At 52.6% G+C, this 18,368-nt stretch overlaps 1 protein-coding gene across 3 annotated transcripts in view; it reads right to left on the minus strand.

Annotated features, from left to right (window-relative positions):
• Positions 1–3,171: 3,171 nt before the first annotated feature.
• GRIK5 (glutamate ionotropic receptor kainate type subunit 5) overlaps positions 3,172–18,368 on the minus strand; it is a 39,101-nt gene continuing 23,904 nt past the window's right edge. For all 3 annotated transcript variants that reach the window (XM_081120071.1, XM_081120070.1, XM_081120069.1), the window contains 8 exons: positions 16,750–16,863; positions 16,443–16,552; positions 15,816–15,989; positions 10,808–10,973; positions 9,341–9,566; positions 7,713–7,841; positions 7,509–7,630; positions 3,172–4,618 (listed from right to left, as the gene is read on the minus strand). In XM_081120071.1, the coding sequence (XP_080976197.1) occupies positions 4,190–4,618; positions 7,509–7,630; positions 7,713–7,841; positions 9,341–9,566; positions 10,808–10,973; positions 15,816–15,989; positions 16,443–16,552; positions 16,750–16,863 (1,470 nt within the window). In that variant the 3' untranslated portion in view covers positions 3,172–4,189. The remainder of the gene's footprint in view (positions 4,619–7,508; positions 7,631–7,712; positions 7,842–9,340; positions 9,567–10,807; positions 10,974–15,815; positions 15,990–16,442; positions 16,553–16,749; positions 16,864–18,368) is intronic.

Genomic DNA, 18,368 nt, shown 5'->3' on the forward strand with positions numbered 1-18,368 from the left:
GCAACGATGCAGGGGGCCCAGAGCACCTCTGTCCGCAGTGAGGGAGGGGGAGCTGGAGACTGCATGGGTTCTGCTCTGGAGGGGGAGCTGGAGAGTTCACAAGAGGGAAGATAGACCCCACAATGAGGACAGGGTGCTGCAGAGGGGGGAGGAGCCCTGAGGCCCCCTCACTGTGTGTGTTCTCCCTACCCAGAGCCATGGCAGAGCCACCCAATAGGACGCAAGTGCACAGGTACACAGGAGACGCATCACAGCCAGAAGACCGCTCAGCATCATACCTGTGACCACCATCCAGGTAGTCCAGATACTGGGGACACACACATACACCACTGCATCACACCCCACCAGTTTCACAATCACAGGACCCTTCCACACACTGCACTACCCCATCACACAACCCCAAGCGAGGCCCACAAACATGTAGGAATGAAATGCACATAGCACATACCTCACACACCCATCACACCACACGATCACAATCATAATCAAGTGCCACATAGATGAACACCCCCCCTCAGAACACTACATTGAAGACACACACATCACACACTCCACCATACCTGTCCTTGTTCCATCTCACGGAGACTCAAAACCATGCCACCCACGGACCTCAGAACCAACACACATCCACGCTCAGTGCCATTGTGCACTACAGGCCTCACGCTGCTTCCCGACAACACAGAAGCCTTTGTGGATGCTGTTGCATGGTCACACAACACACACACCATCACATAGGCTCCTCCCCAGTATACCTGGGCATGAGCAAAGGCCTACAGTGCAAAATTGACAAATGATGGTTGCTAATCGTTAATGACAGACAAAAAGGTGCCCACGGACTCACGGCACAGTAATTCACAGAAACATCCCCTGATGCCATCCCACACACCTCCCAAGCTGTACACATCATCTGTTGGGGTGCTATCGTGTATACCTTTGTTGCACCTCCAAACACACTCCAACACCCCCACCCATACGCCACACACATCCCATACTGGTATGTGTATGCACACACACACAGCTGGCACCCACACCCCAGAGCCACTCACTGGCACCTGAGGAGTCATGGCTTCCCACCCCACCCCACCCCCTTGCTCTATGAGGAATGCTCTAGACTCTCCCTGGGGAGAGTAGGAGCAGAGAGCGAGAGAGAGCCTGGCCCTGTCGCCTTCTCAGAATGTGCATATTATCTCCACTTAGGGGAGTGCTTGTGTTGGGTACACAGGCAAGGAGCAGGCTGTGAGCCTGGTGTGTGGGTGGTGGGTGGGAAAGTTAGGGACCTGTCCTGAGAAACATGTAAAAGGCTGGAGGCCAGAGTGAGAGACACAGAAACAGAGGCAGAGATTCAGAGGCATAGAGAGATGGGCATGGACAGGGAGATGGGGCCAGGGAGTAGGAGGAGGTAGGGAGTCAGTTCCGTGGCTTTCCCCAGCACCCAGAGCTTCCGCCCAATCCTGTACTCTGACCCATCCCCTTCCCTCTCTGCTGTCCCTTGTTGCCATGGTAACAGGAAGGCCGACTATGCAGCAAAGGAGGCTGGGCCTGCAGACCTGGCCTGTCTCCATGGAGACTGGGGAAGGGGGGGAGCCACATTTTTTTAAGCCAGGTAGTTGGCTCCCAGGCCCCTCTCCCCAACTCTGCACCCTTCCTAGAGGAGAGAGGACTCGTCAACATATCCTTCCCCTCTCCTGACACCTTGACCTGCAGGGAAGAGCCTGGACCATGGGGAAGGGGATTGAGAGGCAGAAAAGCCTGGGATGTTTGGATCCCAGGAGATTCTAGGCTCTCTCCTCCTGCTCTCCAGCTGGGCTCGGGAAAACCTTGGTCCCCCACACCCCACCCTAGACATGCACTCCCTACTCAGACACAGCCCTGGTGAGACTGATGACTGTGCATCATGCTCCCAGCCAGAGGCTCTGCAGAAGTTGGGGGTGGGGGCAGACTGAGGAAGGTCACAGTGATGGACAGCAACAGGGGAACTCAGCACTAGAGACAGACACACATAAGAGGAGACATGGACACACAGTCTAGAACCAGAGAGAGGCAGATACAAATGGACAGAGAGACCGGCAAAAACAGAGATGAGATGGAGGGAGACAGAGCAACAGAAGCACTCAGTGAAGGTGACAGGGACACAGGGACACAAATGTTTAACAAATTGGAGAGACTCTGAGATAAAGGCTCTAAAGACTCAGAGCGGAAAGGGGGGAGGGGAGACTCAGAAATGGGGAGAGAATCCAGAGACCATTAGCAGTGAGGTATTGGGACCAAAACTGGGAGAACAGAAATGTCTGCAATTATATTCTAGTCACTGGACAGACACAGTATGGCCCAAGGGCAGAGACATCGATTAGTCTGTAAAAGAGATGTGGAGAGAACAGAACCATTGAGACACAAGCTCACCCCCACACCTGTCCCTGAGGGCAAGTGTCTGAAACACAGTAGGGGCTGGATGGACACTCGGGGTGCTGTGTGACAGGCAGGTCTCCTGGGGTGTGGCCCGCCCAGGTTCTACAAAGACAGGCACTGCAGGGGAGCCAGAGCAACGTTGTGGCGGTCCGGTGCTGAACGGACAGCTCCCTGCTCTGGGCCACAGGCCACATGGGCAGGCCCAGCCTCACCCTCACCCTCTGTCCCTGCTTGGCTTCACTCACCGCTCCAGCCCTCTCGTCACCATCTAGTTTTCTATGGCTTCTTGTCTCTCACCTGTCTCTGCTCCACCTCAATGCCTGCTTCTCTCAGCCCCAATTTCCGGGTACTTTACCCTCCCTACTTTGTCTGTCTCCCCCCTCTGCCCATCCCTCTCGTGCCCCTCTCCATTCTGTCTCATCACAGCCAGCTCCCTCTCTTTCCCCCTTTTTGCCCTTAACTCCTTCCCTATCCTCTGCCCCTCTCATTCTCTTCCCCTTTCTCCTCGATCTGGGTCTCTTCCCATTCCGTCTCTCTCTCCCCACCTCTCCATCTCTACCCTTCTACTCGGCCTCGTTTTGGCTCTTGCTGTGTGACCTTCACTCGTCCTTTCTCAGCTGCAGTTTCCACAGAAACCTGCAGCAGGGCGGGAGAGGGTAGGACACAAAGCAGACCCACCCTTCTCTCTCTCTATGGGGATTTATGTATTCCTCTCTTGTGGGCTGGGAGGTACATTTTCAGCAGAAACACAGGGTCACAGTCACAGACATTTGAAGATGGCCTCATAGATGTACATACACACACATATGCACATGATTACAGAGTCGCCAAATCATCCCTTCCCAGGCACACACTTGCCACCACACCGGCCACCCAGGCACCACCACACTAAACAGTTCACTTGTCCTTCCCTCCCCCAGCCTCTTCTGGTTTCTGTCTTTCTGTGTCAGTTTCCCTGGTGTCTCCGCCTCTCCAGATTCCCGCATCTCTCTCCATCTGTCTCAGGGTCTTTGTCGCAGCCTCCTTCTGTCCTGAGCGAAGGTCAGCGGAGAGGGGCCAGCTGTCGGGACCTGGGCTGACCTGCTGGTTGTGGGCAGGGCCGAGGGTGCTGACTGCAAAAGTGACCATCCAGCATGTGGTTCTGAGCAGACTCCCTGGGGGCGGGGGATCCAATCCTCTAATGCCCTCACACTCCCAGGAAATGAGATAGGGCTATCCCCAGTCTGGGGGTTTTGTTCTTTTTTTATTCCAACGGGACTGGGGTGTGGCAGGGGGAGGGATGAGGGCCCAACTGACCCCCTCCCTGGGGGGTTCTCATAGAAATTCCGAAGTTTCTCCCCCCAAAAAAGAGAGAAAAAAGAGGCGAGGGGCGCCCCAGGGGACACCTCTGCCCGGAGGCCCTCCTCCAGAAGTGGGGAGTTGCGTCGTCTTGGGAGCCTGAGCAGTCCCAGGATGAGGTTCTCCTGGCTAACTGCTTTCCGCTTCCGGGAATAGTCCTGTGGCCCTCGGACCCTGGAGTCCTCGGTTCCTGCGCTCCTCCTGTCCGCAGTGGGGGGGCAGAATGCGGATCCGCGGCACCCTCTCGCGAGTCCACTAGGGGGCGCAGGCAGGCTCTGGAGCCGGGCCTCGGACTTCACCGGGAATCCAAGGCAAAAGCGTGGCGTCCGGCCCGCCGGGGCACAAGTCCTGTTCCTCGCTGCATGGGGAGGCGGGGGCGACAGGGGTCTGGGGCTGGCCCGGTCCCTACGGCCAAGTCTGGGCATCTGCCTGGCCCCGTCCGTCGTCACTCGTGCTCAGTGAGCTCGCGGGGCCCAGCAGGGCCGGTTCGCTGCCGGGGAGGACTGGTGGCCTCCACGGGGGCGCCCAGGCCACGCGGGGGCGCTCCGGCCCCAGAGGTCCGCAGCGCCTGGATGCGCCTGCACTCCTGGCAAACGCGCACGTGGGTGCAGGGGGTGGAAGCCAGGGGCCGGACCCCGCCAGGAGGCCCTGGGTCGTCCAGGAGGCGCTGGGGGCCCCCATGAGCGCCGCCCGCGTCCCCACCCGCGCCGGCCGAGTAGAGCTTGCCGTTACTGAGACGCATCTCGCGGACGGCACGCAGCGACAGCAAGGCCCGACTCGGGCCACCGGGGCGACGGCGCCGGCGGGAACGCGACGTCTTGCGGCAGGACACCGCATGCCGCAGCTCCTGCAGCATCTCCTGGCATACGGACACCTGCGGGCAATGATTGGGGGTCACCTGCCTGGGCTCTCCTGGCGGCCGCCCCCAGCTTCTCCCCACACCCCCTCCTTTCCTCTTCCCACCCCTCTGCACCCCTGCTCTCCCCGCCCCACCCCCATGTCCTTTCGCCTCCTCTCTTCCCTCCCATTCCTCTGTCTCTCCCTGCTCTTCCTGTCTTACCTCTCAGCTCCTGTCTCCACTTATCTCTCCAGTCTCCGTTCTGTGGGTTTCTTCCTGAACCTGCCCTTTGCTTCCTCTCGTCTTTTCACTCTAAATTTTCTGACTGCCTCTAGTCCTTCCCCGCCTACTTGTGTTCCATCTGTTGCCTCAGATTCAAGCTGTCATTACTGCTAGGCCTATCTGTCCAGCACCTACTGTGTGCCAGGCACTGTTCTGGGCCCTGAAGATACAGCAGAGAACCAAACAAACAGCAATCCCTGCCCTTGTAGAGGTTATATTCCAGTGTGCTGAAGGCGAAACAACACGGATGCAAAAGCAGGTAGCCTGGGGCTGGGAGGTGTCCAGGCGGGAGTGGTGTGTGCTCAGGCTCCCTGAGACTGGGGAGTGCAGGGGGAGAGAGGTAGAGGAAGTCAAAGGAGCAACGGGAGCCTGCTCATGTGAGGCCAGGACACTGTAAGGATTTCGCTTTTATTCAGAGTCAGATGGGAGCCAGTGGAGAGTTTGAAGTAGGGGACGCTGTGCTCTCAGGATCACTCTGGAACTGTGCTGAGAGTAGGGAGGCCAAGGACAAGAGCAGGGAGGCACTGAGGGCACTGAGGAAGTAGAAGGGGTTGGATTCTGGGTACAATATTTTGAAGGTGGAGCCAACAGGATTTGCCAGATCAGACAGAGGGTGTGAGAGGGAGGAGTGAAGGGTAACTCCACATATTTTGGCTGAAGCAACCGGAATGATGGTGTTCCCTGGTGGGTGGGCAGGAGCTCCATGTTAGACACCTGCGTTTTGTGTGCTGTTAGACATCCATGTGGAGATGTCAAGTATTGAGCTGTATTTATAGATCCTGGGTTCAGGGACAGGTCCCTGTGAGATACACATTTGGGGCTACAGTAGGCAGCTGTATGACCAGAACACGCCAGCTCAGCTGACATGCTGGCTTCTGACTGGCTCTCTCGTATCACTCACTCAGGGTGTGGCCATGGCGTAGACAAACAGCGCAGTGGCAAGGTCCCTGTGCAAGGAACCGAGGCTTCCAGCCAGCTGCCATGTGAATGTGTGTATTCATCATGTTCTTTATTTTCTGTACCTGAGGATGTTTTGACATCTTTAAAATCTTGGTGACCAGGGAGAGACTGCCTCTCCCTTCCCCCGCCTCCTGCTCCTGCATAAACCCGGTGCTTCCCCATGTGGCCCTGTGTGGTGTGGCAGACCTCTCCTCTCAGGAAACGTAAGTAATAAAAATCTTCCTTCAATGGACTGGTTTCTCTGTGTCATTGCTCAGTCACCTCCATAAATTAAAACTCCATAGGTACATTTTGAGACAGTGAGCCATCCTAGAAGTGGCTCCTCCAGCCCAGCTGAGCATTCAGCCAACATTGTGAGCATGACCTTACCAGAGACCCTGGACAGCCAGAACTGCCCAGCTAAGCTGCTCCCAGATTCTTGACCCACAAAAACTGTGAATTGATATGTTTGCTGTTTTAAAGCTGCTAAATTTGGGGACAGTTTGTCATGTGACAATAGATAATACAGAAGTCCTCAGCATAGAGATGGTCTTACAAACCATGAGTCTGGAAATTCCAGGCCTGAGCACAAGAGTCCCCACAAAGCAGTGGCCAGGGAGGTAGGAGGAAACCGACGTGAGTGCAGAGAAGAGTGGGTTTTGAGAACGGATGATGGGCTGGGCTGAAGCCTATTGCTACCTCACATGTGATGAGGCCTGAGCCTCCTGCACTGGATTTCACCCATAGAGGCTGCTGGTGACAAGAGTGGCTTCAGCGGAGAGGTGGGGACAGCAGCTGGATTGGAGTGTGTACAAGATCGAATGGGAGGAGAGGAATAGGGAACAGCAGGGAGACTCAAGTCTCTCAAGGCAGTCAGGGAAGGAGAGGTTGGGTGGTGGCTGGGAGGGAAATGGGGTTGAGAGGATTTTGGAAGATGGGAGAAATGACAGCATGTTCCTATGTTGCCAGCCTTGACTCAATAAAGGGGAACTGGCGATGTGGAGGCAAGGAGGGAACTGCTGAGGGATGTCCTGGGGAAGGCAAGAGGGAGGAGACGGGGCCAGATGGAGGTGCCTTAGCTAGGAGTGTGGACCTTCTTGGAGTAACTACCAGGGCAAGTGGAGAAAGTGCAAGACAGCTAGATGTGGAGGTGGGGCTCTGCATGTCCTCCTCACTCCTGCTTAGCTCAGGGGAGTAGAAACAAGGTCATTAGCCAAAAGTGAGGGCCAGGAGGAGGGGTTGGGGGCTAGTAGGGAGAGGGGAAGGCCAGAACCATCTAGAGTGCAGGGGCCCGGACAGGTCTGGCAGTGGAGGAGTACGGCTGGGCAAGGGAGGCCCGAGCGTAGTGGGAGCCCATCAGCAGTCCAGCCTGGGTCAGCCGCATTCTCATCACCTCCCCTCCTAGTTCTCCTTGCTCTGCCTCTCCCCACATCCTTCTCGCTGTGCCCCCTCACTCCTCGTCGCTACCTCTGCCCCTCCTCCTCTGTCCTCATGCCTGTGGATTCTCCCCCAATCTGTCTGCTCTCCTCTCCTCTCCTCCGCCTCCTCTACCCTTGGATCCTCCCAGATCCCCTCACTTCCCTGGCTCCCTGACCCCTCCTTGCCACTTGTTTTCCTCCAGTGATGCCCCCAGTGCCGCAGTCTTCATGCCCCCCCTGCCCTGGGGTCCCACAGCTTCCCCCACACCCTTTGCCAACTCCCTCACCTCTTCGGACTCCGCCGACCTCCGTGTGGACCATATGAACTCCATGACGGCCACGAAGACAGCAATGATGAGGCCACAGATGAGCACGACAAAAATGCCGCCGATGTTCTCCATGCCCAGACCTGGGGGTGGGAGATGGGTTGGCTGTGCAGGTATGGGGGCTGTGGGGGGCTTCAGGAGGGCACAGCGTGCGGGGCGGCTGACCTTTAGCTCGGTGGTCCTCCTCCTTGGGGCACCGGCCCCCCTCCCACCACTTGCGCTTCAAGATCTCCAGCCGGTTGTTCTCCTGAAGCTGCAGGATGGCCAGTGTGATTTCATCACGGAACGGGGAACCTGGACGGGGCACACAAGGGGCACACTGGCCACCGGGCCCCAGAGCCCTGCCCACCAAACCCCACTGCTCCCTGACCCTGGGCCCTCCTCTTGTCTCTGCCACATCCCCAGGGTCTGCCCTGACCACTGCTCCCCTGCAACCATGAAGGCCACGCCCCACTACACCTCATGTCACATTTGTCACGGTCCCCTCCCTGCAGCCTCCTCTCATCCCCACACAGACTTTTCTCCACAAGCAGCCAGAGGGACAAAAGGACAATTTCAGAAACAGAGTCAGAGATCATGCCGTTCTCATGCTTAAAACTCTCCAGTGGCTCCCAGATGCCATGAGAACAGCACCCTTTCCTGGCCTACAAGCTCCGAGCCGCTGGCCCAGCCGCCTGGGGCTCCGCCGCCCCATGGCTCTCAGCTCCAGCCACACTGGCCTCCTAGCTCTTCCAAGTCCTCCAGGAGTCATCCCATCCTGGAAGCTTTCCCTCGGCCTGGACTGTTCCTTCTCTCAATTCACCCAGGGCTCTGTTCACTGGTGCCTCCTCAGGGGGTCTTCTCTGACTTCATTTAAAATGACACTAAGCGCTCTACTTCCTGTCAGTCTCTTCCCCTTAATTTACTTCAGAGCAGCTGTCACCACCTGACGTCACATTATAAAGCTGGGTTCACTGCTGGTTTGCTGTCTGTGCCTCTAGAAGAACGCAGGAGGATGGAGCTTTGCAGCTTCCTGCTGTGTTGTCCCAGCATCCAGCACATGCCTGGCACAGAGCTGGGCATCAGAATCCCAGCCACACCTCTCCTCTGCATGGCCCCAACCCTGGACCACCTCTCTCCTCCCCTTAGACCAGCCTTGCACCCAAACACCTCACACCTACCCTGTCCTGTGCTCATTTCTTCATTCTCTGCGATACTTCCTGAGCACCTACGAGTGCCAGGAACTTGGCATATGAGCGAGTGGGGTGATTAGTATTTATCAGGCACCTACTGTGTGCCAGACCCTTGGTTTACAGAAATGTATTCAAGCCTCTCAGTGATCCCGTGAGGCAAGTATTTCCAACTCCCTGGCAGGTGACTCTAGCTGAGTTGGAGGTTAGGGGATGGGCATTTGGACCTAGCTGTGAATTCAGAGCTTGTCCCCCCAAGCACCAGGCCACGTTGCTTCCCTGGCACAGCTCCGACGCTGCCACAAAGCAGCTAAGACTTAGAGTAACTTCTTACACAGTAATACGTTAACTATAAGCTGCAGCCATCAGCACACGGACGGGTTTAAAAGCTAAAATGCCATAATTTGGTGACAAAATTGGTGGTGAGCTTCCAGCGATGAGCCCCGAGAGACATGTCCAGTCTCTCTGGCAGATCCAGCCATCCTTCTATCCTTCCTCCCTCCCTTCCATCCATTCAGCAATACTCATCACCCATTTTCTGAGCACCTGTCCTGAGCCAGGCTACAGGTTTGGTGGCCTGTCCCTGGCCTGTCTGCCAAGCCCCCAGCCCTGCCACCACCATACCCAGCGGCATGCCAATGCCGTAGCCCTTGGTGTCGAGGAGGCCCCCGATCTGGGTGAGGTTGCAGTTGAGGCGCCGATGGTACTCGTTCATGGTGGACTCGAGCAAGAAGGCATAGCGAGAGTTGAGGACACGGGCGATGCCTTCCTCTGTGCTCTTGACGAACACGCTGGGCTGCTTCGACTGCATGTAGTTCCACATCCGCTGGTATGTCTGGTACCGCGAATTCTGGGCAGAGTGGGCACAGGGGAAGGGGTGAGGGGCTTTCCACCCCCTGCCCTTCCTCTGAACCCTGTCCCCTGCCCTCCAGCAAGTCTCCCTCAGCCTGAGAGAGAGCGAGGAGACCAGAGGAAGACAGAGGAGAAAACAGATGGATAGATGGCTCAAGGCCAGGTCCAAGTCATCCCACACCCCCCAGCCCAGCGAGAGCCCTGAGGCCCAAAGGCTTGGGAGGAAGGGGCCAAGGTCTATTTTTCAACCTTTCTCCTCCCTTCCATCCTTGTGCCTGGCTCTGCCTGACACCAGCCCTGACTTTGCAGTGCTCCCAGGCCTTACTCATAGAACCTGGGAGCAGATGCTCAACCCTCAAGTCTACCCAGGGCCCAGCCTGGTTCAGGAAGACCCAAGTCCATGCCGAATAGGACAGCTTACTTCCCACAGGCCCTGCGGGAACCTTCTGGGAATTACTACCCCTCCTCTGCCACCTGATGCCCGCCCTCTGCACCACCTCCCCCTCTTTGATCTGAGGTCTAGACTCTGCCCTTCCTAAGTACCCCATAGGCCCCGCAACCTCCCAATCCTATTCCAATGGTCTCCCACCTGGGAAATGGTTCCGCCACCCACCTGAGAGACCTGGGAACTCATCCCCTTCCTCCTCTCCTGATTACTCCTTCAGCCAGTTGCCTCTGCCCAGCTCCAGCCTCCTCTCCAGACCACTCATCTACCTCTAACTGCCCCAGAGGGAGCTTCCAGCTTTTAAAGGGGTCACCCCTCAATCGTTCCCACATCCCCACTTACAGGGTCCAATTTCAGCCCTATCCTGGCATTTGAAGCCTCTGCAGTTTCTCACTCAAACCTCCTTACCAGGCTTGCTTTCCTTTTGATTGCTTCCCGCCACCCCAAAATGCATATGGACAAGCTCCCTTCACCTTGAAGGGCCTTCCCATCTTCTATGCTGGCCCATTTTGCCAGGCTTGACTGTAGCAGCCTCCTGGACTCCATTTGGCCTGTCCAGCACTGACTCGACATTGGATCCCACACCTGCCTCCTTTCTCCCACTCCTTGGGTGAAAGTTCAGTTTCCCCAGCCAGACTCCTCACGAGAGTATGAGCGTGTCTTCTGCTCCCCGGCCTCCCCAACCTTCAGGACATTCAGGTCCTCTGACCCAGGAGGCCCTGCCCAGCCCACCCTGAGCTGCTCTGCACAGTGGAGATCCCGACATCAAGCCCAGGCAGCTTCAGGGGCCCTACCTGGAAGAAGGTCATGGTGGAGCCAGCGTGGATGGTGCCGTACTCAATGTTGGTCTGGTCTGCCAGGTCATCAGCTGACTCCACAGGCACCTCCATGCGCTGCACGGTGAGGAAGGCGGCCAGATTGGCCGTGTAGGAGGAGATGATGATCAAGGTGAAGGCCCACCTGAGGGGTGGGAGGGGTAAGCCACAGGCTGGAGCCCCCCTGCCCCCCACCCATGGGCCCCACTGGTGGTGCCCCCTTCAGTGACCTGGCACCTAGGAGGCTCAGTGACTGCTGGTTAGTGGAGACTTGGGGCATAGATTCTGGAATCAGACTCTCTGGATTTAAATATTGCTTCCAGAGACTTCCGCTTCCAGACACAGGAGAATAAGATAGAAATATTCTCCCATCAAGGAAAACTAGAAAACTAGACAGCATATAGAAAACCATTTAAATACATAGGACAACGGGTATTTCAGGACTGTGATCCCTGAGGGAAAAAATAAATGAAGTGAGCCTCGCCATTGCCAAGGCTGTCGACTGGGTTTAATTTACAGACTGCAGTGCTGGGAAGGAAGGGAAGCCCAGTCTAGCAGCCTGGTTAAGCTGTGGAGATGGAGACCAGAAATCAGGAAGGCCAAGACAGCTGGGGTTTGTGGGAGAGAGTACCCAAGGGGAGAGCCGCACAGAGAGAGGGTTCCAGAAGTCCGCACGGGGTCCCCTTGAGTCTTTGGCTGAATATGAGTCTGTGCACGCACAGGGTGAGATTCCAGCAGCCAGACAAGAACAACGTTCAAAGAGAGAACAAGTCCCAGGGCTGCAAATCTTCTGAGCTCCCTCCAGTCAGAGTAGAGAGATCTCACTGGATTCATGAGACATTCAGTAGAGACCCAAAAGGACAACACATTAGAAATAGTTAGCTTAGCCCTTGAATAAAGGCTACTCTAGATCTGCCCTAAAAGAACTTAAAAACAGGCCTGGAAAGGATAAAAATAATCTAAAAGTAACTTAACTGCCTGCCAGAAAAAGTCCAAGGCTCTTTGAAGTGGTCTTTTCAACCACGTAAACAGTGTAAAATCACAATGTGTGTCATCCAAAAAAAAAATTACCAGACAGCCCTGGCCAGGGGCTCAGTTGGAGCATCATCTCATGCACCAAAAGGTTGAGGGTTTGCTCCCCAGTCAGGGTGCTTATGGAAGGTAACTGATTGATGTTTCTCACATCAGTGTTTCTCTCTCTCTCCTTCCTCTCTAAAATTAATAAACATCCTTGGGTGAGGATTAAAAAAAAGTTACCAGATATAAAAAAACAAAGGAAACTGTAACCAAGAGTAAAAACACTCAAATGGAAAAAGACCCGGAACTGACAGAGATGACAAGGACATTAAACAGCTATTATAAAAATGTTCAGAATGCTCAAGGATATAAAGAAAAACATGAACATAATGCAGAGAGAAATGGAAGACATGAAGCAGAAGTGAATGTTGATATTTCTAGAGATGAAATATACAACACCTAAGAGGAAAATTTTACTAGAAGGGACTACATACATTAGAAGCTGCAGCAGAAAAGAACAGGGAGTTGGAACAAAGTGAAAGAATCTGTCCAAAATGAAGCACATAAAGGAAAAAAATGACTGACAATGAGCAAAGAGTCTGAGTGGCCTGGGGAATAATATCAAGTGGTCTTACAAATGTGGCTGGAATTCCAGAAAGAGAGGAGAGGCAGAGGATAACAGAAAAATATATATTTGAAGAAGTAATGGCCAAAAAGCTTTCAAATTTGATGAAAACTATAGATGTGCTGATCCAAGAAGCTCAATAAATCCTAGTAGGATAAACAGACATATATACAAAACACACCAAGGCACATTATAATCAACTGCTGAAAAACCAGTGATAAAGAGAAAATCTAAAAAGCTGCCATAAGTGGGGAAATACACTACACACAGAGAATCAAAGATAAGAGTGACAGTAGACTTCTTTTCAGGAAGTATGCAAGCCAGAAGACAACGCGACAACGTGCTGAAAGAAAGAAAAAAAACACACCTTGCCAACCTAGAATTCTATATTCAGAAAAAATATCCTTCAAAGAAGAAAACACACTAATGAACTTTTCATACAAACAAAAGCTTGGAGAACTAATTGCTAACAGATTTGTACTTCAAGAAATGGTAAAGGAAGTTCTTCAGGTAAAAGGAAAATACTAGATGGAAATTTGGATGTCTATGAAGTTAATGAAGAGCACCAGAAATGGTAGATGTGTGGGTAAATATAAAAGACATATTCCTCATTTTAAAAATTTATCTAAAAGACATTTACTGTTGAAGTAAACACACACACACACAAAACCTAATGTATTATGGGATTCATAAGATAAGTAGAAGTAAAAATATGACAACAGTAGCTCAAAGGATGGGAAGGGAGTTATGGAAGTACACCGTTGTAAGGGCATGACATCTTATGTGAAGTAGCATAATGTTACTTGAAAGTACTTTGTAATAATTAAAGATGCATATGGTAAATCCAGAGCAACTACTAAGAAAAATAAAACAAAAAAGTATAATTAATAAGTCAAGAGCACGCATAAAACAGAATTTAAAAAATCTCAATAAATCCAAAGCAGGGAGGAAAAAGAGAGAAATGGGAACAAAGAACAGATGGGACAAATAGAAGACAAACAGCAAGCTGGCAGATTTAAACCTGACCATACCAATAATTACAAGAAAGGTCTCAATCAGGGGTTGGCAAGCTATGGCCCACAGGCCAAATCTGGTTTGCCATCTGTTTTGGTACACAAGCTAAGACTAGTTTTCACATTTTAAAATAATTTAAAAGAAAGCAAAAGAAGAGTAATATTTCATGACACATGACATATAAAATCCAAATTGCAGTGTCAGTGTCCATAAATAAAGATTTATTGGAACACAGCCACACTCACTCAGTTGCGTATTGTCTAAGGCTGCTTTTGCACTACAGTTAGAGCTGAGTAGTTGCGACAGAGACTGCATGGCCAGCAAAGCCTAAAATATTTACTATCTGGCCCAATAAAGAAAAAGTTTGCCAACCCTTGCTCCACGGCCTTTGTACACGCTTCCTATACGAAACCCACTTTAAACATAATATGTAGGTAACATATAGGTAATTATACAAATACTAAGCATAAGAAAGCATGGCTATATTAATATTAAAGGTAACTTCAGAATAAGGACTGTTACTAGGAATAAACAAGGACATTATAATGACAAAGGGATCAATTCATCAAGAGGACATACCAATCCTAAACACTTACGCATCTAATTATAGAGCTTCAAAATTCATGAAGCAAAAACTGATACAACTGAAAAGAAAAATAGATACAATTTCTCTTCAATTACAGGTGGAGATTTCAACATGCCTCTTTCAATAATTGCTAGAACAAGTAGACAGAAAATCAGTAAGGATACAGAAGACCTGAATAACACTATCAACCTACTGGCCCTGATTGCCATTTATAGAACACTGCCCCCACCAACAGCACATTCTATGCAAGTGCGCACAGAATAGTTACCAGGAAAGACCACTTGCTGAGCCACAGAACAAGCCTCAATAAATTTCAAAGGATTAAAATTCTACAGAGAATGTTCTCTGACCATAATGGAACTAAACTAGAAATCAATAATAGAAAGATCTCTGGAAAATCCCCAAATCCTGGCTCCATCACTGCCTAGCTGTGTGACCTTGGACTCACCAGTGAGATATAAGTACAATAGTAGGCCCCTCCTCACAGGGTTGTTGTTTAAGACTTACTTACATCTGTGTAAGTGTGTATTCTCACTATCCAGGTGATTCAGAACCAACATGGGATCAGTGGCCTACCTATGGGACCCAAGGGCAGCCACTGTCTTTCTTACCTTGGCCCTTTCTGTCCTAGCGCCTAGCAGGTGAGAGGCCAGGCTCCCTGCAGATAGTACAGATCTTGGGGCCTGAAGACAGAGGGCCTCCCAGGCCACACCTCCTTTAGCAGATAATAATGAAAACAGCCCTGGCCAGTGTGGCTCAGTTGGTTGGGCGTCGTCTCATGCACCAGGAGGTTGCTGGTTTGATTCCTAGTCAAGGGCACATGCCTGGGTTTTGGGACTGATCCCTAGTAGGGGGCGTGCAGGAGGCACCATTATGATGTTGCACTCTCACATCGATGTTTCTCTCTCCTGCCTTCCTCTCTCTCTAAAAATCAATAAACTATTCTTTAAAAAAACCCCTAGCTGCCATCCTTTGCTGAGCACACATGCACAGCACTGTGCAAGGCACTGGGGTGGGGTGGAGGTGGAAAGGAGGATAAGAGGTGAATAATACAGCTTCTTGCGATCAGAAACCAAAACCCAACACACAGAGACCTAGAATCTCCAGAAACCACATCTCTGTAACTTTGGGTAAATTCACTTACAAGTCCAGATTTCTCTTCTAGAAAATTCAGGAGATCTGGTGACTCTCAGCTGGTATTTCCACCTGGCATTAAACTGGGGGCCAGACACCATGAGTTACTGTCTGCTCTCTGGACATGTAGCTTTTCGGAGCTTGTCATGGAGCAAAATAAGTTCTGTCCAAACTATGGGGTCCCCATGGGACTTTGAGGGAACAAGTGTCTTTGTGTGGGCCTTGGCCTCAGGCCAGTGAAGGATGTCCTGGCTCAAGGACTCTAAGCCTCTGTGATCACCAGAGCAACATCGGAGACAGTGACAGCAACAGCATTGGTCACTCTGATTGTGATCCCTTGTGTCAGCAGAAGCACTTTTCTGTAACAGCCTCACTGAATCCTTACAACCTGAGCCATGGGCATTTTTATCCCCATTTTTCAGATGAGAAGACTAAGGCATGCAGAGGGAATGTGTCCTACCCAAGGTCACACAGCTAGTGAGTGGCAGAGCTGGGGCTCAGGTCTCTCCACCCCATTCCCTGCCACTCAGCTGGCAGTGGGGACCAGGGATCCACCCAGGCCTCAGAGTGGCCCCTCCCAGCCCCAGGTAGGCAGACAGAAAGCCTCTCACCAGACTCCGCTTACGCAGCGAGTGGACAGCGCCCGGGGCATAATCTCTGAGCCCTGCTGCATGAAGCCTCCGACAGGGAACCAAAGGCTGTTGCCCAGCGTGTACTGGTTTTCCAGGATGTGGGGGCGCGCCCGCAGGCATGGGTGTGGGTTATACCACTCGTAGGGACTCAGCCTGCAGAGAGACGTGGTGGGGGAGTGTGAAGAGGGCCGAAGAGGGTAGAAAAACAAGAGAAACAATAACAAGACACAGCACCGAGATCAGGAGAGATGGGGGAGAAACAGGAAACAGAGGGAAAAGAGACCAAGAGATGAACAGAGAGACACACATGAGAAGAGGCAGGAAGAGAAACACATGGGTAAAAAAGAGGCAGAGAGACATACACCGAGATGGAGACACACAGAGAAGAGGTAGAAAGAGATAGAGAGAGACCCACAGAGCCAGTTAGAGCCACAGGGTGAAATGCAGAGACGGGCCAGCCGGGAGAAGGGATGATGCAGGGAACCCGAGGTCCTAAGTGCAGGCCGAGGATGGTCCAGACAGATGGCAGAATGTGCAGGTCAGTCATGGGCCCTGCCTCAGGCCTCCTCCCGCCTCTTCTTCCCAGGCAGCAGGCAGTGGACTCACCTAGCGGCCAGGAACAGGACGCAGCTTACGGCCAGGTAAGCAAGAAGCATGAAGAGCCACACAGCAGGGGAGAAGGGATCCAGGAAGGAGAAGTAGCCAGGCTTGCGCCCCTGTGGGGAGAGGGTGACCCTGAGCTACCCTGACCTGAGCTGAATGCCAACTCCTGGCCCCTCCCCACCAGGGGCCCTTGAGCCCAACTGGCCCTTCCTAGGTCCAGCCCACAGCCTCTACTTCCCTTGGGGATGCAGGCATCTGGGCCCCACGGTTAGTCCCTGCCTCCAACCTCCTGTCTCCACGGGAACCGTACCATGTGCACTCGGTAGAGGATACTGATCCCCAGGGTCATGAAGGGTTTGGAGAAGTCGATGACCTTTTCCCGCTCCGCTGTGATGGTGAATGCAGCCACAGCTAGGTCCGCCTTCTGCTGGAGGGGAAGCAGGGCAGGGGCAGAGGGGTGGCCAAGGAGACAGACGGGCGGTTAGGGAGAAACGCACACAGAGCAACTAAGAGAATATCAGAAGCCGATGAGGCAAAGAGAGGGCAGGAGGGGTCAGGAGCCTGGACTGGCTCCAGGAGTGCCCAAGATTGGAGCCTCGTCACCTCATGTCTGCTATAAGAGGCTCCTGGGGCCTGTTTCCTGCCTGGCTGCCTCTCCTATCCAATCCCACCCCCACCCCCCCATCAAATTCATCATTAACATGCTACTTTATAAAACATGCCACTGACCCTCACCCCCACCACCACTCCAGAGCCCTGGAGAGAACCTGGGATTGGAGTTGAGATGCCTGCATGCTGACCTGCTCTTGGGATCTTGGTTTCTTCTGTCTTAAACAGGTGACATTTGTCACATGCTTGCTCTGTGCCAGGCTCCATGGTAAATGGGCTGAAGTAGCACAGTTAACTCAGACCCAGGTAAAAGTTGCTGCCCAAATCCAATACACACACCAAACATCACCAGTACAGCCTCTGAGCTCTGCATTTCAGCTTGGCTTGGGCCCCTCTGTGTTCCTAGGTTTTAATCTTTCCAACTTCTTCCCGTCCCCTCAGGTTTCCTACAGCTACCACCTCCATGATCCCTTCACTGTTGGTTTTTTACTCTTCAGCCAACTAGTTAACTACTTTCCACCTAGTTAACAATTATTACATCGAATTCTGCTTTTCGTCTCCAGACTGGAGCCTGACTGACGGATGTCAACAGCAAGTTTGGTTTACTGCCACCCCCTTCCTAAAGGCTACTTCCTGCTCAGTGTATTGGGCCAGCTGATGCTGTGTGGACTGTTTTCTGTGGCCTATACGTTGACAGGAAGCAGTAAAGCTGAAGTTGCCCTGAGGCAAGACTGAAAGCACGGGTATGCGCCTGCTTCCGGTGGTCCTGGGAAAGCAGCGCAGAGAGAAAGCATTTGCCAAATCAGTAGCTCGTACCAGCTGCTAAGGGCTGTGTTGACCTGCCCCAGTAAAGACACTTCATTTGGGCCAACAACTGTAATTGGAGCCACTGCCTGATTATGTTTATAATAATCCACAGTCATTCTTCAAGACCCATCTGCCTTCAGTAGCATGGGGATGAGATCACCACCCCTGCTTCTTTCAAGCCATTAATGGCGGCACTAATCGCTGCAATTCCCCCAAAGGATGCAGAATTGCTTCTGGATTACTATCCTGGGAAAGATGGGGAATTCTAGGGGCTTCCTTGCTACCATAATGGCCCTAACTCCACGGGTCAGCTCTGCCAGCTGCCACATGTATCTATTCCAATGATACAACCAAGACCTGGGAAAACACAGGGTGGGTCCACAGGCCTAGCAGACCCATTCTGAGTTGAACTTGGGCTCACACCCCATCTATATCACCTGACCACATAAGCCCCAGTTTTGACTGTGGTCCACCAGTCAAAACAGGAAAAATCAGACTGATATGCCATCTTTA

This window comes from Miniopterus schreibersii (genome assembly GCF_964146895.1).
Source record: "Miniopterus schreibersii genome assembly, chromosome: 18".
NCBI lineage: Eukaryota > Metazoa > Chordata > Mammalia > Chiroptera > Miniopteridae > Miniopterus > Miniopterus schreibersii.